We start from the raw sequence: 27,194 nt of genomic DNA on the forward strand, positions 1-27,194 counted from the left end.
GTTAATAACACAATTCTCTGCTCATTTATCTAACTTAATAGTCTTCATTGATTCCTTCCTTTCTTTTTCTCTTCATTCTGCCACTTGCCAAGTCCTGTTAAATGTACACAGTACACAGTAACTCTAATCCATTGCTTCCTTTCTCTTCCCATTGTCACCATCCTAGTTCTGGTCCTTATTATTGAGATGTGGTCAGTACTTCCTGCTATTGCTGCCTTTACCTCAACCCTTCAGGTTCATCTTTTAGTTTTCTCAACAACATCTTTGAACATATTGTTTTCTGACTGAAAATCTTAAGTGTTTGTTGCCTCTCAAATACGGTCTAAACTCTTTAGTTTCATATTCAAGGTCCTCTGTAGTCTGGCCCCTACTTATATTTCTAGTATTTTTTTTCTTTTACTCTCCAGTGCTTCTAATAAACTGGACCACTTGTTATTTCTTAAGCATTTCCTACATTTTCCCATCTTTTCAATACTGTCCATGTTTTTACCTGGAGCTTAGGTTTCCCTTTTCCCCTCTATCTCCACCCATCATAATCTTACACATTTTTTAAAGTCCATCTTAATTGTTACTTTTCTGTTAAGGCTTCCTTCTCCTCAATCTTCTTCTCTTCCTTTAAATATGATCTTTCCTTTCTTTTAACCTCCATAGCATTTTGTACCTCTAGTCTCTTAGATCTAAAGCCATAAAGGACCTTGCAGGTCATCAAGTTTAAATTCCCAGCCCATATCCCATCTTCACCCCATGTTATCATTCTTTATATGGAAGAAAATTACAGATTAATTTTATTTTATTTTTACAGAATAAATTTAAACGTGAGGAAAAGGCAAATGGGTGGAGAATTGACAAAGCATTTCGTAAGTATTCTAACTTTTAAAAAAAGTAATGTTATTTGGATATCCTGCTAATTAATAATAAGCCATATGCTTTTATTGACTTTATTTCAAGGTAGACTTTTTTTGTTATTTCCAGATGGGGAGATGTGGGCATTAGTTGAATATAGTTTTCTAGGAGGGTCCAAGGCCAAAACCCATGGTAAAAAGAATAGTATCTGGTACACCTAGCAGGTTTTTGCAGAAAATAAATCATTTCAAATTAAGGCTGATTGGAGTGGACAAATCATTCTTTAGGGGATGTTTGAAAGTATGGTGGAGGAGGCATGTACCATATATAGGTTGATGCAGAATCCAAAGTTATGGAGTAGAGTCAATAAGGATTGAATTCTGATTGTAGGGCATACCTAGGCTATTTGATTTCTTCTCTGTCTGGTATGCATAAATGTCTGAAGATTCAAGTATTAATCATCGGCAAAAGAGGTCAGTGCATTAGATGTTATCTCCCCTTTGAGGAAAGAATGTTGGAGTAAGATTACTAAGTCTTAATATCAGAGTTTTTTCCTCATATTTTAAAATGCTTACTCTTTTTCTTATATACTATTTGATATTTAAGATTCATGTCTAAGTTGAGGGTTTTGTTGGTATCGATTGAATTTTTTTTTCCTCTTTCAAACTGTACTACCCAGGAAAGTACAAAGATGATAAATATTTAAAGTATTTTAAATTTTGCCTTAACACTTCTTTAAAGTTTTATCATCTACCTTATATCAAAGCAAATAATTTTCATCAGGATTATATAATATCAGTGTTAAATGATTATTAAAATATTGTTGTGCAAGTTCATTAAATTTGGGTAAATGATAATTACCATATTCAAGGAAAGTTAGAACTAGAGAGGTCTGAAACTAGGACGTGATGATTTTCATGCCAGAGCTGGAGGAAGAAGTGGGCAAGTCAAAAAAAGAGTTTGTCCTTGGACTTGGAACTGTGGATTCATTAGCTGTCCATCATTACTCATCCTAGTAGAATGGCTGTGACCCTATTCTTCCACATTAAGGCAACTGTACGGAGGCAAACATCATGCTTTTTAGAGGGAGGGAGCAGATTTTTGACTGAGGCATATTTGATTGGTTTCCCATCTCTTGTAGCAGGCAAGGAAATACCTGGGCTTGGCTTATAAAAGCATGTGTAAATGTGAGGCATGAATGTTTCCAGAAGAAAGTATAGACATTTTCAGAAAAGTTCAGGATGCGGGGGTATTATTTAGGCAGGCAAAATGAAGAAGGGCAGAGGCAAACTTGGGTGTCTCAAAAAGACTTGAAGGGGTAGCTAGGTGGCTCAGTGGATTGAGAACCAGGCCTAGAGGTGGGCGGCCTTGGGTTCAAATTTGACCTCAGGCATTTTCATGCTGTGTGACCCTGGGCAAGTCACTTAACCCCCATTACCTAACCCTTACCATTCTTCTGCCCTGGAATCAATACACAGTATTGATTCTAAGCAGGAGGTAAGGGTTTAAAAAGAGAAGAGTGACCTGAGAAGCCTTTTGTACTATCAGAAATGATCATTAATTATATTAGGAAAAAAAGATCTTTGTTTTGAATGTATGCTTAATTAAAAAAATTAATGTACATTGAGGCAGATGAATGGGATCCTTTCCTCTCTCACTCCCAAACCATCCAGGTCCTTTGGGAATTTAGAATGTTTTCTAGGATGAGGCCTAGACAGCCTGACCTAACCTGGCCTTGCATTATTCCCATATGAGAGTAGTGTTGCTTAAAATCTTTGGACTGCGGAGCTGTTCACTTTCCTTGATCTCCAGCTTCTCTAGTTCCTCCTGCCAAACCATTTAAGGAAATTACTGCCAGCATAATCATTGAGTTGTTAACAGTGAATTTTGAAAAATCCTATCAAAGAGGATATGCACTGCAGGATTAGGAATGAGTAAATGAAATCTGATTTTTCCTAAAAAGAGCAAAAAGATGATTTTTCTTTATTTCTATTCCTGAAAAGTTTGAGTTACTTTATTAAAGGAACACTTTGTAAGTTTTTTTTTCCTTTATTTTTTTTTAAACCCTTACCTTCCATCTTGGAATCAATACTGTGTATTGGTTCCAAGGCAGAAGAGTGGTAAGGGCTAGGCAGTGGGGATTAAGTGACTTGCCCAGGGTCACACAGCTAGGAAGTTTCTGAAGCCAGATTTGAACCTAGGACCTTCTGTCTCTAGGTCTGGCTCTCAATCCACTGAGCTACCCAGCTGCCCCCTGTGAAGTTTTAAAAAGGAAAACTGATCAGCTATCTTAATTTTCACTTTCTAAATTGATTGAGAAGCAAGATGCTATAAACAATAATATCCCGGAATCTCTGCAACATTTGATAGTTTTTCATGATGTCTTTGTGGAAAAGATGGGCTCATGGATTGTACCTTTGGTATGGAACATATTAAATGACCAGAGTTTGAGAATTGTGTTTATGGATTCAGATCAGGAGTAAATTTAGCCTCTAGCAGAGTGCCCCAGGGATCAGTACTTGGGGGCAGTTTAAAAAATTTTATTAGTGACCTATTTGAAGACATTGATATTATCTATGCTTATTAGGTTTGAGATCACACAAAGGTAGAAAGAATTAGCGTGTTAGGTAGATAAAGAAAGCGTGTTAGGTTACAGAGCCAAGATCTCAAAAAGATCTTTAGGACAGATGGAACAAATCTAATTAGTTTAAATTTAATAGGGATAAATGTAAAGTCCTACCTTTGTTGTATTGAAAAAATTATCTGTATAACTCAGGAAGTAGGCAGCAGGTTGTGTGATTTGGGATGCAACGGACTGTAAATTCAATTGGGCCAATAGTATGACAAAGCAACCAAAAAACCACACAAGCCTCAGGCTTGACAACAGTTGAGGCTTTTAGAATTTCATATTCAGTTCTGACTGTTCTGTTTTAGTGGTGGACATTTACAAACTACTTGCAGGATGTCCCAGATCCATTGAAGGAACTAGAGAAGTTAACCCTAAAGAAGCTCAAAGGCAACATTGTAGTTATTTTGAAGTGTTTGAAAGGTTCTTTTATAGGGATTAACCTTGTTCTCCTTGGCCTCAGAAGACACAAGTAGGAGAAATGAATGAAAGTTTCAGAGATACAACATTTTGGCTCATTGTTCAGAAATATTCCCTTATGGGTAAAAGATATTCCAAAGTGGAACTGGCTACTTGAGGAGATAGTAAATTTCAAATTACTGGAGCTCTTTAGGCTAAGATTGAATTACTCTGTCAGGAATCTAATAGATTTCTGTCTAGGTTGGTCTAGATGTTCTCCGAGGTCTGTGTCAAATTGTGAAGTTTTTGAGGTTTTGTGAAATTTGCAACAGTTGAAAATGATGTTAATTTGATACAGTGGGAACTTGTGAATATAAATGATGAATTTGGAGGAGCATATCTAGAGATTGGTATGAACTGGTGCAGAACTAAGAGAATGATATACATTTAATCATTACAACAGTGCGAGGGAAAAGATTGGTGATGAAGTCAACCAGTGAGCAGAAGCAGAGATAACAAATATGCCTTCGCTTTTATGGCAGAGAGGTGAAAGACAAACATGACAGAATACAATATATGACAATATATTGTTAGACCAAGTTTCCTTATCAGTCATCTCTGGAGAGAGTGATGTGAAGAGAAAAGCCATCAATAAAAAATTTTTTTAAACTTTAGGTTAATTTTGTTTTTTTCCCCCTATGGAATCAAATCTGTAATAGAAAATCAATATTTTTAAACCTGCCCATTTTTTCTGTGACTTATTTAGTATCTAGTTCAATTTTCTTATTTTACAGATGAGAAGCTGAAGCCAAGAGGTTGTTATAAGGATAGTAAATTGCAAATTTGGGATTTAGATTCAAATCCTCTGACTCAATCTAGTTTGCCACAGATCATGTCAGGAACTTTTGGGACAAGATCATACAAATATAGATTTTTGGGATGTTCTAGGCTAAGTCCTAAGACTGACCTAGGGTTTGGTTGACTTCTTAAAGGACTGAGTTTTTTGTTTTTTTGTTTTTTTTAGGCCATACTTACTTTTCTAAGACTAGCTCTAATCTACCTACTCTTGGCAATTAAGTAGTTAAAGCTTCAAAACTGATACAGAATTTGGATCAAGATATATTGTTGTCCTTTCTAGGTCTCCCTCTAAATCCTTGGATCTTACCTATGATTCTCAAATGCCACTGCTTTGTATGCATTCCTTTATGGTTTGCCATTCCATTTATTTGTCTACTGCTCCCATTGCTGCTGAAGGGGATATAATAATAACAACGAAGTTAGTAGTTATAGTAGTAATAATAAACAATAATAACTAGCATTTATATAGTACCTTCTATGTGCCAGGCACTGTGCTTTACAAATATTATCTCATTTGATCTTCACAATAACACTGGGAGGTAGATACTACTGTTATTCCCATTTTAGAGATGAGGAACTTGAGACAAACAGGTTTAATGACTTGTTCAGGGTTACACAGTTAAAAGTTTCTGAGGAGGGATTTGAACTCGATCTTCCTGACTTCTAGGACTTTGATGATTTTTGTCATTGTCATATAGATTCCATTTCTTACGTATAGAAAGGTGATAGTAGCAGGAGGGTTGGGAAGGCTTTTAAATAGGCTTTTTATAAATACAATATATCTATTTTAACTTTTAGATTAATTTAAACATCATAACTAGAAACATTGTTTTCTACATTTTATTTTGGACAGAAGAGAAGCGCCCTTTTGACTTCAATTTCTTTGCTCGTTTGCTTGAGAAGGTCCTTGCAGAAGAGGAAAAAAGAAAACAGAAAACTGTTAAAAATCAAAATGCAAAAGAGAAGAAGTCTTCTAGATCTCGGAAAAAACAAAATGGTATTTATTGTACATGAGAATATGAAATAATGTTGATTTGGCTGTGTCTTTATTCTTAATAATTCTTGAGGCTTTATAGGTGGTTCTGTAAGTTGGGAACATTAGGATCAGAACATTCAATTCAAGGTAATTGAATTTTCTTCAACTTCATAATTATCTTCATGTAGTAATTTATATAGGAGCTAATCTCCAAATATTTTTTGGAATACTGTATTAGCATAATCCTGTTTCATATCTATTCTGCAGTTGCATTCTCAAAAACCTGGCCTGTCAAATGTTTGCCTTTTCAAAAAATGTAGTGATTTCCCATATTTATTTGGGTTTAGTTAATCCTCTATAGAGAACTAATTAATAGAGATTGAAATACATGGTCATTAAAGAGATGGCCTTTTAATTGAAAACTGATAGTAATTTTGTTTAGGGGCGGTTGGGAATGACAACTGGGCAAGATTTGAAATAGCAAAGTAATTATTTCTTTGTTTCACATTGTTTTTTGTATCTTGTAAACCAATATTAGGCTTTATGCCCTCTTAAGGGCAGAATGTTTGTCTGTGTCGATTTTTGGATCTTGACACAGTGCCTTTCTTGCTAAAGTTGCTTAATAAGTGTTGAGTCTTCCTTTAAAAAAAAAATAGGGCGGTATATGCTGTCTTATTAGGCCTATGTAGTTAACACCATATCATACATAATACTGTGGTATAAATTTCCAGTGTACAAGTAATCTTATTTTACATTAGACCATTTTTTTAACAAAAATTTAATTCTCTTTATTTTAGGATATCTTTTATGCTATTAGAGCATTTGAGTACCACTGGCATCTGAAATGCAATTTTGGCTTTTGTTGGAAAATTATTTCTAAATAAACTTCTTTGTTAGCATAAATGTTTAGATTTTCTTAACCTCATCCTTTAGATTCTTCTTACATAATATATTCTACTGAAATGATGGAATCTTAGGATCTTAGAGCTAGAAGGTTATTTAATTTAGCCCTCTCATTTTATAGCTGATTGAGGCTGATGAACGCAGGTGACTTCACCAAGGCAACCAGCTATTAAACAATCATGTTGAGATTAGAGTGAAGTTTTCTTCAGTATTTCTTTTTGTTGTCTCTGACTTTGTGAAAATAGTGTTGAGAACAACATCCTTCATTTCACAGTATATAGTCTTTAATCATTTTTCACTTGCCACCTATACCAGGTGGGACAAAAGTAATATAAATTCAGCAATAATAAATTCTAAAAAAATTCTATGAATTCTGATTTACTAAGTTTCCTTTAGAGCATTCTTAGTTCATAGTGTCATAGATAGCTGAAAGAAATCTCAGTTCACTGCAACTTGTTTTATGTCAAGACTATCTTAAGAATAGGAACAAGAAATTTTTTTTTTTCCAGAATGTTTAAATGGTGGTCACTGTTCTAATGTAGATAATATCTGGTTTACTTCTCATTTAGCTCTCTTTCCTCTTTCTGTATTTTTCATTCTCTTTACTTCATTTTTATTTTTATTTCATTGCTTTGCCTTTATGTCTTTTTTTTAAGTTGGCTGTTAGCCTACCTTAACAAAATATATTACAGTTTGAAAGCAAAAATAGATAATTTATAAATATTTCTGATTTTAGTAAATAGAGTTGCCAGTAGTGAAGTGAATGATCAGCCAGAGGACACTCTGAATACTACAACTTCAGACATGGAAGGAACCGAACTAGATACCGAGATTGTTGAGAAAGAAAATGACCAGTCTTTGAATGTAGAAGGACAGACTATATTAGAGGCTGTTGTAAACAGAAAGAAACGGAAAAGGAAGAAAAAGGATGACACTGATGAGCAGGAAGCAGAAAATCTTTCAAAAGATTCTCCTGACCTCTCAGAAACTTCTAAAGGAGAAAAGCCAAATAAGAGTAAGTGATATTTTTTAGCAGAAATCTACAGCAAAGTTAAAGATTAAGCCATACTAATTATGCAACTGTAAATTTTTTGGTTATATTCTGCCTTTGAATAATCACTGTCAAATAATACCTGTTAAGTGTTGATTTATATTCATGGTGTCAGAGTTACTCATGTCAGAGTGGGGAACAGAGAAAGAGATATGGTCCATATATATTATAAACCTTTTTTATTTTTTAAAGGAAAACAGCATTTGCACATGTAAATATGTAGAAAATGATTTTATTGGTACACATAAAAAAAATGAAAGAATATGACTCCAAGTTTAAATCATGCATTATGTCTTACAAATCCTTTTAATACTATTATTGAAAGAGGGTCTTTTCAGCATATTCATACCAAAAGATAGACACAAGGTTCTGTACATACTTCCCTAGAACATTTGAGTGCCCATTCAAAGAGATGTTTTTATTCATGTGCAAAGGATTTGGAGACAAGGTTTCTGAAAAAGTTTGTACTGATTTTATTATTTCCACAGAGGTAGATTGGCATCAGGAAATAGTTTTCATTGGAATCATTATGACACTTATTAGAACTCATATGTTCAAGACCATTGACTGCTATGAAGTCGAGGTGGGAAGGTGAAAGTCCTAGTTATAGACTAGACATTGTTTCTGTCCTCATCAGTTAAAATTTTAGATTGCTTAAGAAGACAGCCAAGTTAAAGGTAGGAGAAAAAATAATAGATCAGAAGAACTCACAAGTGTTTGGTTACTAATGGTGCTATAGTTGGTCCATCAAGACACAGTGTAAATGGATGCTGCCAGGTAAAATAATATTAATAGCTTACAATTATATTACAGAATTTGTTCTTTTTTTGTCTTACAGTGTGGTTTTTACATGTACTAATCTATATACATTGCTTTCTGATAGCTTTCCAGGCAGGGAGCTAAATAGCTTTCCAGGCAGGGAGCTAAATATTCCTAATTTGCACTTAAGGAAACTTAGAGTACCAAAATGTTAAGTGATTTATTGATGGTCCTACACCCAGTAAATAACAGAGCTGTAACTCTGAGTTGTGTTTTATGACACTGACAAATAGTACTCTTTCCACTATGCTGTAATATATGCTGTCAGATTTCAAGTGAAACCTAGTGTGGTGGTTTACATATAGTCAGGTGATAATAAATTTTTTTTGATTGAATTAGCTATTGAGTATTCAATATTTTCCAGATTAGAGCCTTAGAAATATTTTCATTTGTGTTAAAAATTTATTGGGAAAAAAATTTCTCTTCATGTATTTTGAAAATAACTTGCATTTTGTATCTTGTTTGTTAATAGAGAAATGTCAGCTTTTGGTAGCGGAAATAAATAAGGATGAATGCAATAAAGACTTGGAAGTGTCCAATTTAGAAAATGTAGATGAGATTGCCTGCATACTGAGTGAAAACAATGAGAATGACACCAAACACATTTCTTCAGCAAGGTAATTTTAATGCTTTTCATCAAGTTCATTTTGTCTTACTAGTTCTCTTGGATTATGCCAGGCATATCAACATAGTTGTTTAATTTAAGTCATTTATAAGTGTATAGGAAAATATAACTTGATTACATTGGTACATAGTCACATTATTTGAAAAATGGGAGCTTTGATTGTATTTTGTTTTCAATAGATGGTGAAGTTAGAGTTTGGAATGGAAGTTTAGAACTGTGCTTGGGGGGCAGCAAAGTAGCTCAGTGGATTGGGAACCAGCCCTAGAGATGGAGAGGTCCTGGGTTCAAATGTGATCTCAAATATTTTTTAGCTTGTGACCCTGGGCAAGTTACTTAATCCCCTTTGCCTAAACCTTACTGCTCTTTTGTCTTGGAACTGATACATAGTATTGATTTTAAGATAAAAGGTAAGAGTTTAAAAAACTAATGCCCACCAGTGGCCATCTTAGCCTTTTGGTTTGTGTAGTGTACTTAAGGGCTGAATATTTATTTTACAACAAAAATTATATATATATTAATTTGGGAGAGGAGGGTTTGTGGAAATTTTTTTTGTCACTCAACATATACATATATATGTATATATATGCATATATATACATATATATATATATATGCTACTTTCTAGGGTCTCTCTTGAGGAAAGCTTGCTTTTGTTAATTTATAGTAGTTACTTATTCTGAAGATAGATTTTTTTTCAGTATATTCTTGGGTAAACTTAGTTTTTCTTTGCAAATTTGTTTTAGGTGCACTTTTTAAAAAAACTCTCAACTTCTATCTCAGACACATATGTATATATTAAAACCTTTACCTTCTGTCTTAGAACCAATACTGGTTCCAAGGCAGAAGAACAGTAAGTAAGGGCTAGGCAATGGGTGTTAAGTGACTTACCCAGGGTTACACAGCTATGGAGTGTCTGAGGCTAGATTTGAACCCAGTACCTTCCATCTCTAGGCTTGACTCAATCCACTGAACCACCCAACTGCCCCTTTCAGGTACACTTTCCATTTAAGAGAATAACAGGTGACTTTTAATAACCTCAATTCGTCTAATCTTTAATGGTTAATATAATTAAGTTTCCTCCTTAATGATTGCTTGTAATTGTTTGTAAAATCTATGTAAATTTTTTAAGGCAATGCACATTATTATCCTTGTATTTTTGAAAGAATGTTAACATTGTTAAAAATACTGTTAAGTACATTATAACAAATTGAATGAATTAGAAACAGCTTTGAAGGTTATTTATTGAAAATGCTATACAAAGAAGCCATAGGAGTAATGCAGTGCCAGAATGAATTCCTTATGTAATGTATGAGATCATCTTTTCAAGTGTGGACTGCAGACTTCTTATAATTTCCTTGTTGTGAAGACCTCTGACTGTTTTTGCATGTGAAAGTATAATTCTATCACATTTCTTTCCTATGCTTTTCTTCTTCAGTAATCAAAATAATAATGCCACAACAGTAGCTGCAGGTGAATCCTCAGAACCAGAAGCTTCAGATTTGTCTTCCTCAAAAGCTGAAAGTAAAGAACTGACACAAATCATTCAAGTTGACAGTAACATAGAAGGAAAAATGAGTGATTCTAATGTTAAACTTCTGTAAGTATTTTTTTATAGTTGAAGTTGTAGGAAGAAGAGAAGTGGTGTGTTGAATGTACATGACACTTTCAGGGCTAGGTTCAGCACACTTTTCTTTTGCCATTAAGTGAATATGTTAATGGCATATGGCATTCTGCCACCAACTGTTTATCTTTAAATACAATAGAATATCTATACAATTCTTACTAAGTTCCTGATTATAACAATGCCTCTATAAGAAATTAAGTCCTGAGTGCTATAGCTTTCATTTTTACTTTTCCATGAATTTTGTAGGACCAAGGATATTATCCATGTGGGCATTCTTTTTGTTAATATGTATCAGGATCCTTTGAGATCTTGTCATCTTTTTTTTCTTTAGTGTTACATTGTTTATCTAGCCAACATAGTAAAGACCTGCCTCTTTTTTAATATCCCAGTTGGATTATGCTATTTGTTCAGTCTTCTTTCTTACTGATGATCAGTAAGATTTACACACTTTTCCATTGACATAAGACTGTATTTTTTATGTCATTTCTTGCCTCCAAGTTGTCCTGTTGTTAGTTACATGGCACAACTTAGTTGTGTCTATCATGCACCTTAAAGATTTGTGGTGTTTCATAGTGTATAACTACATAATATCACTGAGAAAATGATAAAGGGAAAGAGCAGGGCTTTTCTGAGAACCCACAATTTGAGAACTATTAAAGCCTTTTGTTGTTTCTTGAATGTGGTTCTTTATCTTCTAATTCCTATTCCTGGGTCAAACAGTGCCTCTGATGATGTTGTATTTTTGCATGTGTATTAATTTGATGTACTCTTCATCCATTTTCTGTTTATTTTATTTCATTTCTTTTTGCACATGGAGGTTTAGACAAGTCTCTTAAACTATAAGGATTAAGTCAAAGGATTTGGGGCATGATGTAATTTAGATGCCATCTATTAATAGTAGAATGGATAACCTCATATCAATGGGGACTTCTAGTTACCTCATTATCCATTCATCTGCTTAAAAAGTAGAAGCTGTGATCATTGATTAAAGCACCATTCATAGAATATCTTTTATAAAATCTCAAGAGTTTAAATTATCTAAAAAACCTATAGATCTATATTTTCCTTTTTTACTCTTAATTTAATGAACACCAAAAAAGAGAACATTTCCATATAAGAAATAGAATAGAGGGAGCAGCTGGGTGGCTCAGTGGATTAAGAACTAGACCCAAAGATGGGAGGTCCTGGGTTCAAATGTGACCTCAGACACTTCCTAGCTGTGTGACCCTGGGCAAGTCACTTAACCCCCATTCCTAGCCCATACCACTCTTCTGCCTTAGAACCAACACATAGTATTTATTATAAGATGGAAGGTAAGGGTTAAAAAAAAAAGAAATAGAACACAAAGAGTTTATATGTGAAACCACAAATACCAAAACAATATATCATAAATTCAGCATACTAGTGTCACAGCTATCTTGCTTGATGGATTTCTTTCTGACTTTTTATTCCCTTCTGGGCATTTTTTAAGGTGTTTGAAATTATCCTTTTTTATTTCTTCCCTTTTTTTCTTGGCAATTCTATCATTAGCTACAAAGCACCTTTCTTACAATAATACTATTACTGAAGTAGTATAAGTTTCATTATCAATTTTATATCAATTAGAGAATGGAGGTTTTAGGATATTAAGTGCTCTGATTGGGGTCACAAAACTAATAAGGGTCAGGTCTGTGACTCATTGCATAATTTGCCTCTTTAAGACAAAGCCATATTTTGGTGGACTATCTTTTTTATAGTGTTTTTTTTTTTTGCATTCCTTTTGTAATTAAATATCTCTGACCATAAAATAGTTTGAATATAGTTTAAACATTATACTGGGGTTTGTTTTTTTTTTAAAGAGAAGCTGAAAAAGCTGATACCAGTAACCTCCAAGTGAGAGGGGGTCCTCTGAAGCCTAAACCCAACTTGTTAGGAACATTTGGAAAGAAAGCAGAACCTACCAAAAGTGAAATTGAAGCAGAGAGCAAAAATTTGTTTCCAGAACTTCCAGGAAATGTTAAAAAGGTATGAAATAAGGAAATGCTAAATTGAAAATAAATTATAAGTTTTTTTCCAAATGACTGCTTAAAATACATATGGTTTGAATGTAAAGTAATATTGCATGTTTTAAAACTATTATAGAACTTATAAATCCAAATTATATATTTTCCAAATGAATGACTCTACTTATTCCAGTGGTATTGCCATTGCTCAAGACATTTTTGAAACTTTTCCTAGTATCCAATAATGTTAGCAAATGCTTGTCTTTTGATGATAAATATGATTTTTGGAAATGACCCAAAATAAATTTGACTGAAGTCTGGTAAATTTAAATTATACTGTTTTTCTGTGAAAATGAATTATGATGGCCTTAGACATCTCAAGTGAAATTGTACTGCTCTTTAAGGAAATATGACATTTGTTATATAGCTTGTGAACTTTTCCTAAAGTAATTTTTGAAAATGCACTTCCAAGAATGTTTTTGAGATATGGCATAATCATGACTAGCCAAATTCTTTGTTTCTCGGTTACATAAGCACTGCTTATCTAGGAACAAACCACCTCCCAATGCCTACCTTCCATTCTTTTATCCCCATCCTCCTCAACTCTTTTCTATCTGTGCCCCTCTGGATTTCCTTGACTGTAATGATTAAACTGCCTTTTTTTCTCTTAATATTTCTGTCTTTTGTTTCTCGCTATAATGTCTTCCCTAAGATGTCTCTAAATCCTTGGCCTTTGTCTCTGGCACTGATTAGATCTTCATTACTGTCCTTCATCCTCCAGTGTAATTGTTGTGTGTCTTTGTGGGGAGGAGTTAGCACAATTTCTTGCTTTCCACTGAAACTTTCATACTTTTATTTTTTTTCACTGTCACTCAGCGACTTTGAAATGGACATGATTAGAGTTTTTTGCCCTGTAGAATCATGGTGGCTCCTCTGCACTCTTCATCAGGACGTTCTTCTGCCATTCTCAGTGTTCAGCATTTGGACAACTGTCTTCCTCTCCTCCTCAGCTCTCTTCTTCTGCCCTCTACTTTCTGCCTTTATTATTGCCTCTGTCATGAAGAGAGATGGTCACACTTTGGATGTCATCCTTGGTCATGGAAATTTTTATCCCACCACTCAGATATAGACAATTTAGGTAAAGAAAGTCAAAAAGCCAAATTTTTCCAAGTCAAGGTAGAATTTTAGAGTTTATTGGAAGAGGGCCAAGTCTTCCAGATAAACCTGGAATCTTGCAAGGGCTGTGCATTCTTGCACCATATCAGGAAATGATGCAGCATTTCGGGACTTGAAACTCATATGTTAAGCATCTCATGATAGAAGGGAAATATGACTTAGGGAGGGGTTGAAAGTCCCATTAGAAGCAGTTTAATGCTTTAATTAGAGATCCTTATAAAAATCATGAATTCTACTCATTGTAATTAAGATTATAATGGAATCATACTAATCACTTTAGAATCAAAATATTGATTATCTTAAATCTATCACTATCACTAAAATCCAATCAAGTATCTGGGGGTAGGGGTCTATCTTCCATCTATTCTTATGGTTCACTCCTCCTAGACCTATTTCACTTCATTGTAAACATCAATCCCTCCAGCTTGTGGTACTTCTTAGGCCATTATGCCTTTTCTGACTTTCTTTCTTCCCTTTTCAACTTCAGCCCTTTGGTTAAACATGTCAGCTTCACAATGCTCTCTGTTCTGATCCAGAGTGACCTCTTAGTCTTTGTCCTGCAGTCTTTTATCTCTTTTCCAACCATAAATCATGCCCACTTTTTTCCTTCTTCTTGCTTCACTTGCTGATGAACAGAGCTGTAGGAAGTCATATAATTGTTTTTACTGGGTTCATTACAAATGTATATTTGTCACCCACCCACCCTTCTTAGTTTTTCCTTAAAAAAAAACAAACAAACGTATTCATTATTATTTCCTTTTCTTTTCTCTATTCTTTTTTTTAAAGTTGGCCAGAATTTATGTTCTTTTACCACTGCCCTCCCTCCTTACCTTTGGGGAAAAAAAAAAGGAGAAACAAAACCCACTTTATGGGCATCTTTTACTTTTATTTGCATTTCTCTAATTATGAATGATTTGGGGCGTTTTTTCACATAGTTGTAGAAAGCTTGGATTTCTTCCTCTGAAAACAAAACTGCATATTTATAGCCTGACTCACTCTTCCCTCCTTTTTTTGAAGTCGTCTGATTTTATCACTCAATTGAAATCGCTCTCTTCACTTTTATTAATAATCTCTTTGTTGCCCATTCTGACTGTCTTTGCCCAGTCTTTGTCTTTTATAACCTCTAATATATTTGAATCTGTTGATAATTAAACCCCTGTCCTGGATATATTTTTCCTCTCTTGGTTTTTGTAAAACTGCATTCTCCTCTTTTCTTTTCGATTACATCACACTCCCTAAAATTGTTCCTCCCAAAACCTTTCTTGTACCTCTTTTCCTTCTACCTCCTTTTGGTGAGCTTATTCCTCCCCTAGATTTAAACATATCCATAAATTTGACTTCTACATCTATATATCCAACCTTAGTTTAACCCCCTGAAACTCAGGTTTTCACCTCTTTTAACATTTTTTTTTAAAACCCTTACCTTCTGTCTTAGATTCAGTACTCTGTATTGGTTCCAAGGCAGAAGAGTGGTAAGGGCTAGGCAGTGGGGGTCAAGTGACTTGCCCAGGGTCCCCAGCTAGGAAGTGTCTGAGGCCAGATTTGAACCTAGGACCTTTCATATCTGGACCTGGTTCTCAATCTACTGAACCACCCAGCTGCCCCACATCTATTTAACATTTTTAAACTTGATGTCCTATAGCAGTGATGGTGAACCTATGGCATGAGTGCCAAAGAGGGCACGCAGAGTGCTCTCTGTGGGCACTTGGCCACCCTCCTTCTCCATCCCCTACCCCCCAAATTACTAGAAAGGCGGAGGGACTCTGGCAGAGCTATTCTCCCCGCTCCAAGGGATGACATTTCCTCCCATCCCCTGTTCCTCTGCCCAGCAGCCAATGGGAGCCTATAGGGGTTGAGGTGGGCTACTCACAGGTGGCAGAGCTAGAGGGGAACAGAACCCTCTGGTCACTCCCTCCCGCCTCTCTACACTCCCTGAGGACATTCCTTACTTCACTCACCCCTCCACCCAGTAGCCCAGTGGGAGAAATTTCTCTCTCCCCTGTGTTGGGGTTGAGGGGGCAGGGCATACCCAGCATGTGGTAGTGGTTGGGAGGGGCATGGTACTCGGTCTGGGGGGGGGTCAGGTGGGGGCAGAGCCTGGCACTCTGTCTTGAAAAGATTCACTATTATTATCTTAGAGGCATATCCAAAGCAAAATTTGTGATTTCTTTCCTAAATTCTCCCCTCTTCCAGATTTCTGTTTTTAGGCAGTACCATTCTTCTTATTGCCCAGCTTTATAATCTTAAATTTTATCTTTACTCTTTTCCCCTCCCCTAAATTATCTAACAACTTGCCAGATCTTACTACTTCTCCCTTCACTAAATCTTGCACACCCAATCCATTCTCTCTATTCACACACGTAGTTGATCCCCTCAAGTTCAGCTTTACTTCAATTTATTCCCTACATAGTTGCCAAAGTGATTTTCTTAGTTATGGATCTGGCTATGTGTTCACTTTCCTCACTAAAATTAGTGGTTCCTTGTTAACTTTTGATCAAAGAAAACTTTTCTACTTGGCTTTTACAATTTTATTCCACCTTGACTTGCCATCCTGATTCTAACTTATTCTTCCTTTCATTCTGCAGGCTAGCCAAATTCTCTTTGTTTCTCAGTCAGGGTATAAGATCTCTTGTCTTAGTACTTTTGGACTGGTTTTCTCCTGTGCCTGGAATGCACTAACTTTTCACCTTTACCTCATAGTCCCTTAACTTTGGGATTCAGCTCAAATAGCACTTTCTATTTGAAACCAGTTGTCAGTGCCCTACCTCCATAACTACTTTGTATTTAGTTATCTTATATTTATTCAGTGTGCTATGCTTATAGATACTTATATCTTCCTTCTTAGAGTATAAGCTCTTTGAGATTAGAGATCATTCCATTTTTGAATTTGTATTCTTAGTGTCTAGTGCATTATCTGAACATATATTAGTTGTTTAATAATTGTTGATTGAACAGTCTCTTTGTGACACCTTTGAAGGACAGTTCCATTTGGATTAATAAGTTCTGGTGTATTTGTTTAAAATAGTTGCTATCCTATATTACAATAATCAGATTTTTAGATACATTGCTTTTGGACTTATTGTGTTTTCTTCCATTTCTTACATTCAGCCACTAAATTAATTTTAGAAGCTCATTATCATTTATAAGTAGCCTCACATTTTACAATTTTCCAGAATCTCATGGAAAAAGATGAATGTAACCCTCTTGATAGTATTGGAAAGCAAGTCAAAGAAACCGACAGTCAAGACCCTGAAGCTGAATTTCAGTAAGTATTAGGAAAAATAATTTTTAAAATAGCACTTAGAAATGGTGGTAGTGTACATAGAAGATGACATGACTTGAGATTTTTTCATTTTACTTTATTTTTCTGTTATCATGTATTTCTTTTCTTTCCTTCCCTTAATCTAAAGGTAAAGAAGAAAACTTAAAACCATCATAATAAATATTCTTAATCAAACAAAACAAATTTCCTCATTGTCCCTTTCCAGAAATGCATATCTCATTCTAATTTCTGATTTTTTATTTTTACTGGTCATATTTAAGACCTATTTTAAAGTGTAGATATATCTAACTTAATTGATCATTGATATGCTTATAAGTATAAAAATGGTAGCTTCTGGTTGTTGTTCTTGTAAGTTGTTAGGAAGTTCTTTTCTTATTATAATTGTCAAACAGCACTGAATAGATATGTTTAACAAATGGAAAGGAAAACAACTACCTGGGAATTTTATTGATAGGTTGGTTTTAAATTTTTTAAATTTAATTTTAAAATGTTCTCTTCTCTACCCCTCTCTCACCTATTGAGAAGATAAGAAATACAGTACTGAGTATCCGTAGGAAATCATGCATGCATTATTTCAACATTAACTGTTTTGCAAATAAGTAAATAAATATGCTCCAGTCTGTATTCAGAGTTGCATTAATGGCCCAATTAGAGAGTTCATCCTTACAGAGTTAATCAGATGTTTCTCTGGAGAATAGCATTTTTTATCATAAGTCCTTCTGAATTGTCTTGGATCATTGTATTGATCAGAGTAGTTAAGTCTTTCACAGTTGATCATCTTTATAGTATTGCTATCACTGTGTACAGCAGTGGTTCCCAAACTTTTTTGGCCTACTGCCCCCTTTCCAGAAAAAATATTACTTAGCCCCCTGGAAATTAATTTTTTAAAAATTTTAATAGCAATTAATAGGAAAGATAAATGCACCTGTGGCCATCACCACTTCCCTGGATCGCTGCAGCACCCACCAGGGGGCGGTAGTGCCCACTTTGGGAATCACTGGTGTACAGTGTTCTTCTGTTTCTGCTCACTTTACTTCGTATCAAATCATAAAAGTCTTCCCAGGTTGTTCTTAAACCATCCTGCTCATCATTTTTATAACACAGTAGCATTCTATCGCAATCATATTCCACAACTTGTTCATCCAATTCCGAATTGGTGGACATCCCTTTAATTTCCAATTCTTTGCTGTCACACAAAGAGCTGCTAGAAATATTTTTGTACATATCGATCCTTATTTATTTATAATCTCTTTGAGATACAGACCTAGTAGTCATATAACAGAATCCAAGGATATGCACAGTTTTTTAGTCCTTTGAGCATAGTTCCAAATTGTTCTCCAAAATGATGGAACCAATTTACAGTTCCAGAATAGCAGCATGGGGATTTTAGAAAGGAATTTTTACTTTAAAAAAGAGACAAAAAAAAAATCTCTCATATCATTCTTGTTTGTGATTGCCAGTGGAATGTATTATTTCTCAACCTTGGATTTGTTACTTATAACATATGTGGCCTGGTAACTCACTCTACTTTTCTGGACTCCTTCATCTGTAAAATGAACAGTTGGGCTAGATGACTTCCAGGATCTATTTAGCCCTAAATAGGTTATCCCTGACTCGAGAAAAAAAAAAATGGTGTCACATGCATCAAAGGGAGTCAACAGTAGATGTGTGGTGAAATAGGAAATAAACATTTGTCATATCTGTACTATTTGCCAGATACTGTGCTAAGTGCTTTACATATTCTCATTTGATCCTCACAATGACTGTGTGAGGTAGATTTTATTATTCCCTTTTTAACAATTGTGAAAACAAACATAGGTGAAGTAGTGAATCTGAGGCATGATTGGAAATTGGGTCTTCCTGACTCTAAACTGAGCACTTTATCTACTGTACCACTAGCTGCCTCTCAAATATGCCTCTTTAGTTTGAGTATCAGATGATCAGCAATCAGGAAGTAATGACATCATATTTATGTGTGCTTATTGGATCCAGTGAGATATAAAAATTCACTTTGTAAATAAACCATTACTTGTGTTTGTTTTTTGGTACTATTTAATTCATAATATATGCTGGACAACCAGGGCACTTCCATAAACATATTCCTTGCCCTAGTCCTCTTCCCTTTTAACTTCTCTGTCTTTTTCTCCTCTTTTTTTTCTTTTCCTTCTATTTTTTTAAAAAATGAAAGTGAAAGGAGTGAAATTTCTTAAAATATGAGGATCAGGTTGCATATGTTTCTAACTTTAAAATTGATAGTAATGAAAAATTCAATAAATTTATAGAGGATTTTGAAGAAACTGTTTCACAAAGTGAGTTAAATTCTAAATAGTTTTAGTTATGGATGGTAAAATGCACTAAACAACATGATGTGTTTTAAGAAGACATCCCTTAATTTATCATTCTTTTTTCCCCCCAGTGAAAAACATGGTTTACAAGAAACTGAAAAGGCAAGTACTTTCAGGCCACCGAAGTTAATGAGGGGTCAGATGCAGAAACCAAAGCCACATATAAGGAAACCAACTGACCAGAAGGAAGTAGTAGCAGCAGAAAACAAGACTGGAACTAAGGGAGAGAAGAATGAAAGGGAATCTAGTGTCACCCAAGGTGTAAGTATTATCATCTTTTTTAAAAGCCTTGGATCCTAAATAAAATCTAACAGTTTGTTAATCCTATGATACAAACCAGGCAAAATCTTATAAGTAACAGAACAGATTTCCCAAGTGTAAATAAGTAACAGATTTCAGTGGATAGGACTGATGGTTAATGTACTATAATAATTTATCTGAATATTGAAGACAACTGCTTTATAGTAGTTGCCAATCTTTAATTCCTTTACAGGATGTCCTTCACAGCTCATTTAAACAATTCTTGCTTTGCAGTTGCTCCCTTCTGTCTACTCCTGCCTCAGCAGTAGTTGTTTATTTAGGAAATGCAAACAAATTTTTAATATTCACATAAGCAAAGCATCACCTATTTATTTATTTATTTAAAAATAATTTTTTATTTTTAGAAAAAATTTCCCTGGTTACATAAGTCATGTTTTTACTTTACCCTTCACCCCCCCATTCCCCTTTTCCCCCCCGCCCCCCCAGTCGTAGCTAATTCGGATTTCCACTGGTGTGGTCAGTCAAGACTTATTTACACATTATTGATAGTTACATGGGTGTGGTCTTTTCAGGTCTACATCCCCAATCATGTTCTCATCAACCTAAGTGTCCATGCAGTTGTTTTTCTTCTGTGTTTCTACTCCTGCAGTTCTTCCTCTGAATGTGGATAGCGTTCCTTTCCATAAATCACTCCAAATTGTCTTGGGTCATTGCACTGCTGCTAGTACAGATGTCCATTACATTCGATTTTACCATAATATATCAGTCTCTGTGTACAATGTTCTTCTGGCTCTGCTTCTTTCACTCTGCATCAATTCCTAGAGGTCTTTCCAGTTCACATGGAATTCCTCCAGTTTATTATTCCTTTGAGCAAAATAGTATTCCATCACCAACATATACCACAATTTGTTCAGCCATTCCCCAATTGAAGGGCATACCCTTGCTTTCCAGTTTTTTGCCACCACAAAGAGCGCAGCTATAAATATTTTTGTGCAAGTCTGTTTATCTATGATCTCTTTGGGGTACAAACCCAGCAATGGTATGGCTGGATCAAAGGGCAGGCATTCTTTTATCGCTCTTTGGGCATAGTTCCAAATTGCCCTCCAGAATGGTTGGATCAGTTCACAACTCCATCAGCAATGCATTAACGTCCCAATTTTGCCACATCCCCTCCAACGTTCATTACTCTCCCCTGCTATTATTTTAGCCATTCTGCTAGGTGTGAGGTAGTACCTCAGAGTTCTTTTGATTTGCATTTCTCTAATTATTAGAGATTTAGAACACTTTCTCATGTGCTTATTGATACTTTTGATTTCTTTATCTGAAAATTGCCTATTCATGTCCCTTGCCCATTTATTAATTGGGGAATGGCTTGATTTTTTATACAATTGATTTAGCTCCTTATATATTTGAGTAATTAGACCTCCGTCAGAATTTTTTGTTATAAAGATTTTTTTCCCGGTTTGTTGTTTCCCTTCTGATTTTGGTTGCATTGTTTTTGTTTGAACAAAACCTTTTTAATTTAATATAATCAAAATTATTTATTTTACATTTTGTAATTTTTTCTAACTCTTGTTTGGTTTTAAAATCTTTCCTTTCCCAGAGATCTGACAGGCATACTATTCTGTGTTCACCTAATTTACTTATAGTTTCCTTCTTTATATTCAAGTCTTTCACCCATTCTGAATTTATCTTGGTGTATGGTGTCAGATGTTGATCTAAACCTAATCTCTCCCATATTGTTTTCCAATTTTCCCAGCAGTTTTTGTCAAATAGTGGATTTTTGTCCCAAAAGTTGGACTCTTTGGGTTTATCATACACTGTCTTGCTGACATCAATTACCCCAAGTCTATTCCACTGATCCTCCCTTCTATCTCTTAGCCAGTACCATATTGTTTTGATGACAGCTGCTTTATAGTATAGCTTAATATCTGGTACTGCTAAGCCACCTTCCTTCACTTTTTTTTCATTATTTCCCTTGATATTCTTGATCTTTTGTTATTCCAAATGAACTTTGTTATAGTTTTTCCTAATGTAGTAAAAAATGTTTTTGGTAGTTTGATAGGTATGGCACTAAATACGTAAATTAATTTGGGTAGAATGGTCATTTTTATTATGTTAGCTCTTCCTGCCCATGAGCACTCAATGTTTTTCCAGTTGTTTAGATCTAGTTTTATTTGTTTGGAAATTGTTTTGTAGTTGTTTTCATATAATTGCTGTGTTTGTTTTGGTAGATAGATTCCTAAGTATTTTATATTGTCTAGGGTGATTTTAAATGGTGTTTCTATTTCTACCTCTTGTTGCTCTAATGTGTTGGAAATATATAGAAATGCTGATGATTTATGTGCATTTATTTTGTATCCTGCAACTTTGCTAAAATTGTTGATTATTTCTACTAGCTTTTTAGTTGATTCTCTAGGATTTTTTAAGTAGACCATCATATTGTCTGTAAAGACTGATAGCTTAGTCTCCTCCTTGCCTATTTTAATACCTTCAATTTCTTTTTCTTCTCTAATTGCTACTGCTAGTGTCTCTAGTACAATGTCAAATAAAAGAGGTGATAATGGGCATCCTTGTTTCACACCTGATCTTATTGGAAAGGCTTCTGATTTATCCCCATTGCATATGATGCTTGTTGATGGTTTAAGATATATACTGTTTATTATTTTTAAGAAAGAACCTTCTATTCCTATACTTTCTGGTGTTTTCAGTAGGAATGGATGTTGTATTTTGTCAAAGGCTTTTTCTGCATCTATTGAGCTTATCATGTGGTTTTTGTTGATTTGCTTGTTGATATGGTCAGTTATGTGGATGGTTTTCCTAATGTTGAACCATCCTTGCATTCTTGGTATAAATCCCACCTGATCATGATGGATAATCCTCTTGATCACTTGCTGGAGTCTTTTTGCTAGTATTCTATTTAAGATTTTTGCATCTATGTTCATTAAGGAGATTGGTCTGTAATTTTCTTTCTCTGTTTTTGATCTGCCTGGCTTTGGAATCAGTACCGTATTTGTGTCATAAAAGGAGTTTGGTAAGATTCCTTCTTTGCTTATTATATCAAATAATTTGTATAGTATTGGGACTAATTGTTCTTTGAATGTTTGATAGAATTCACTTGTGAATCCATCAGGCCCTGGTGATTTTTTCTTAGGGAGTTCTTTAATGGCCTGTTCAATTTCTTTTTCTGATATTGGATTATTAAGGATTCTATTTCTTCTGCTGTTAATCTAGGCAATTTATATTTTTTGCAAATATTCATCCATTTCACCTAGATTGTTAAATTTATTGCTATATAATTGGGCAAAATAGTTTTTAATGATTGCCTTAACTTCCTCTTCATTAGAGGTGAGGTCTCCTTTTTCATCTTTGATACTGTTAATTTGGTTTTCTTCTTTCCTTTTTTTAATTAGATTAACCAATACTTTGTCTATTTTTTCTGTTTTTTCAAAATACCAGTTTCTGGTCTTATTTATTAATTCAATAGTTCTTTTACTTTCAATTTTATTAATTTCTCCTTTGATTTTTAGTATTTCTAATTTAGTTTTCATCTGAAGATTTTTAATTTGTTCATTTTCTAGTTTTTTAAGTTGCATGCCCAATTCATTAACCTCTGCCCTCCCTAATTTGTTAATATATGCACTCAGTGATATAAATTTTCCTCTTAGAACTGCTTTGGCTGCATCCCATAAGTTTGGGTAAGATGTCTCATCATTGTCATTATCTTCAATGAAATTATTAATTATTTCTGTGATTTGTTCTTTCACTAAATTATTTTGGAGAATCATATTATTTAATTTCCAATTAGTTTTTGGTTTTCCTCTCCATATATTCTTACTAATAACTATTTTTATTGCATTATGATCTGAAAAGATTTCATTTATTATTTCTGCTTTTTTGCATTTGTTTGCCATGTTTCTATGCCCTATTACATGGTCTATCTTTGTGAATGTTCCATGTGCTGCTGAAAAGAAGGTGTATTCCTTTTTGTCTATTTATATTTCTCCATATATCTATTAACTCAAATTTTTCTAGAGTTTCGTTCACCTCTCTTTTCTTATTTATTTTTTGGTTTGATTTATCTAGATCTGATAGGGGGAAGGTTCAGGTCCCCCACTAGTATGGTTTTGCTATCTATTTCATCCTTGAGCTCCACTAGCTTCTCCTTTAGAAATTTGGAAGCTATTCCGTTTGGTGCATACATATTGAGTACTGATATTTCTTCATTGTTTGTACTGCCTTTTATTAGGATGTAGTAACTTTCCCTATCTCTTTTAACCTTATCTATTTTTACTTTGGCTCTGTCAGAGATCATGATAGCCACCCCTGACTTCTTTTTCTCATTTGAAGCCCAAAAGATTTTGCTCCATCCTCTCATTTTCATTCTATGTATGTCTGACTAATATATGTTTCTTTTAAACAACATATGGTTGGGTTTTGGTTTCTAATCCACTTTGCTATTTGATTCTGTTTTATGGGTGAGTTCATCCCATTCGCATTCAGAGTTATAATTATCAACTCTGCATTCCCAGACATTTTGATTCTCTCTCCTAGTCCTGTTCTTTCTTCTTTTACTGTTTCCTTCTATACAAGTGTTTTGTTTTTAATCAGTTCCTATAATCCCCTCCCTTCTTGTACTTCCCTTTCTCCCCCCTCCCTTCTTATTCCCCTCTTATTGTTCTTTAAAGCCACACGGTGCTCCCCCCCCCAAAGCCCTCTCCCTCCCTAGTATTGCTTCCCTCCCCACCAGCCCCTTTGTTACCCTTCTACTTCTCTATAGGGCGTGAATCAATTTTCTGCCCCTATGGATCTGATTGTTCTTCTCTAAGTTGATTTCAATGCACTTAAGTATTAAATATTCCCTCTCTCTAACCTCTTTACCCTTACTATGTATTGTTATTTTTCCCCTGTTGATCCCATGTGCTTCTTTATGGAATATAAATTTATTCCTTTTTGTTTGCTTTCCTTTTTTCTTATTGTTATCTTTTTCCCCCCTAGTTTTGTATATATTTATACATACATACATACATACATACATACATATATATATATACATACATACATACATATATTTATATATCTCTTGACATTTCATCCTATACAGTTAGTCCCTGTTCCCCCTATGTAAACTTCTTCTAGTTACCCTGTTGGTAATAATAATTTTTAATATTTGCCAATACCTTCTTTTCTTCTTGGGATATAAATTGATTGAATTTGTTGTGTCCCTTTAAGAAAAGAATTTTTTTTCTCTCCCCCCCCCCCCCTTCTCTCAATTACCTTATGTTGATTCTCTTGAGTTCTGGGTTTGGGCAGCAAACTCTCTGTTTAAGTCTGTTTTTTTCTTGATGAATATTTGGAAGTCCTCAATTTTATTGAATGACCATACTTTCCCCTGCAGTAATATAGTTAGTCTTGCTGGATAGTTGATTCTTGGTTGTAGCCCCAGTTCTCTTGCTTTCTGGAATATTGTTTCATGCCTTCCGGTCCTTCAATGTAGATGCAGCCAGATCCTGTGTTATCCTAACTGTGGTTCCCTGATATCTGAATGACTTCTTTTTAGCAGCTTGTAATATTTTTTCCTTGGTCTGGTAGTTTTTGAATTTGGCTATAATATTCCTGGAAGTTGTCAGTTGTAGATTAAATGTAGGAGGTGATCTGTGGATCCTGTCAATTTCCACTTTTCCTTCTTGTTCAAGAATTTCTGGGCAATTTTCTCTGATAATTTCTTGTAAAATGCTATCTAAACCTTTTCTTTTACCATGATGTTCTGGTAAACCAATAATTCTTAAGTTATCTCTTCTAGCTCTGTTCTCCAGATCTTTGGTTGAATCAATGAGGTGTTTCATATTCTCCTCAAATTTTTCATGTTTTTTATTTTGTTTAATATATTCTTGCTGCCTTGTGAAGTCATTTTCTTCTAGTTGTTGAGTTCTGTTTTTTAAAGACTAAATTTAATCCCTGGCTTTTTGGTCATCCTTCTCTTTCTGGTCCGATTTTCTTTGTAGATCATCTTTTGCCTTCTTTGCTTCATTTTCAAGCTGGCCAATTCTGGCTTTTAATACTTTATTTTCTTGTTTTAGCTCATGTATTTCATTTTTCAAATTGTCTTCAGCCTCTCTTGATTGTTTTTTGAGTTCCTGAAGTTCTTGAATTAATTGAGTTTTAAATTCTTGAGTTAATTGAATTTTGAGATTTTCCAAAGCCTGTGTCCAGTTCACTGGAAGTACTTCCTCTTCTTCTATTTCTGTTTCATTTGCTCTCTTTTCACTTCCTTGAAAGAAGCTGTCAATTGTCATTTCTTTTCTCTTTTTCTGTTGCTTGATCATGTTTTTTCCCTTCCTTGTTCTGCTAATTTGAGCAGATGTATTTAATGATCTTTGATGAAAGATCTTACCCCCAGGGGTAAGTTACTTTCTCTGTCCAATTGTTGGGATTAAATCTGTATGGATTGGATTAATCTGCCCTGAGGCTAAAACCTCAAAGCCTGGAGGGGAGGGAAAAACAAATAAACAAACAAACAAAAACCCAAAAAAGGTAAAGTGACAAGAAGGAACTTCTTTTTGCTGAACTGAGCTCTCCAGCAGTGGGGTCCCCCTGTGCTATCCACTGTGTTTGATCTGGTTTTCTTTCCTTTTGAAACCCTGCGTTCTCTATCTCAGTATGAGGAAGCCAAGTTGTCTGCGCTCTGGGATTTGGCTCTCTCTAAGCCACCATCTTCTGGGCATTTTTGCTGTGTTTCTCTGGTTTTCTCCTCCAGCCACCTCTCCAGTGTCTGTGTTTGACTCCCTGAGTCCTATGCCAGCAAGGCCCTCTCTCCTGACCAGTGCACCCACCAGCCCTGAGATTTCCCGGGCAGCTGGAGACTCTGCACAGCACGTGGGGGAGGCGTCTTGGGATCCTGGGATTCCCCTTCTACGCCCTCAGTCCCAACAGTTCAAGTATTGAAGCCTTTTTCTTGATGTACCTCTTTAGTTGTGCTGCAGTAGGGTTCCCCCTGCTCTGACCCGTTCTTAGATTCGGTCCTCTTTCTTCTCCAAGTACATTGTTTTCTATCTCGGTGTGTAAGGATGCAGAGGTTTTAAGATTCGCTCTGTCTACACCGCCATCTTACCAGAACTCCAAGTGTAAAGTATTATTTAAAAAGGTAAAACAATTAAACTTTTTTTTCTTTCTCCCTTTTGGAATACATTACAAATCGAGACTCTTTGGCATAGTTGACAGTTTTTTGTACTCAATAGCAAATATGGTGAGCAGTTTGATTTGTGTTATATGTATCATCCTACAAAACATATATCTATATTGTTCATTTTGGTAAGAGAATAATTTATAACCAAAACCCCAAAAAGTAAAAAAATGCATGCTTTGATCTGTATTCTGACTCCAACAGTTCTTTTTCTGGAGGTGGATACTATTCTTTGTTATA

At 34.8% G+C, this 27,194-nt stretch overlaps 1 protein-coding gene across 1 annotated transcript in view; it reads left to right on the plus strand.

Annotated features, from left to right (window-relative positions):
- BDP1 (B double prime 1, subunit of RNA polymerase III transcription initiation factor IIIB) overlaps positions 1 to 27,194 on the plus strand; it is a 107,188-nt gene that overhangs the window by 35,445 nt on the left and 44,549 nt on the right. The window contains exons 8-15 of the mRNA XM_044680712.1: positions 803 to 857; positions 5,580 to 5,723; positions 7,342 to 7,620; positions 8,948 to 9,092; positions 10,536 to 10,697; positions 12,563 to 12,728; positions 17,056 to 17,147; positions 19,582 to 19,771. Coding sequence (XP_044536647.1) covers positions 803 to 857; positions 5,580 to 5,723; positions 7,342 to 7,620; positions 8,948 to 9,092; positions 10,536 to 10,697; positions 12,563 to 12,728; positions 17,056 to 17,147; positions 19,582 to 19,771 — 1,233 coding nt within the window. The remainder of the gene's footprint in view (positions 1 to 802; positions 858 to 5,579; positions 5,724 to 7,341; positions 7,621 to 8,947; positions 9,093 to 10,535; positions 10,698 to 12,562; positions 12,729 to 17,055; positions 17,148 to 19,581; positions 19,772 to 27,194) is intronic.

This window comes from Gracilinanus agilis, chromosome 1 (assembly GCF_016433145.1).
Source record: "Gracilinanus agilis isolate LMUSP501 chromosome 1, AgileGrace, whole genome shotgun sequence".
NCBI classification, from domain to species: domain Eukaryota; kingdom Metazoa; phylum Chordata; class Mammalia; order Didelphimorphia; family Didelphidae; genus Gracilinanus; species Gracilinanus agilis.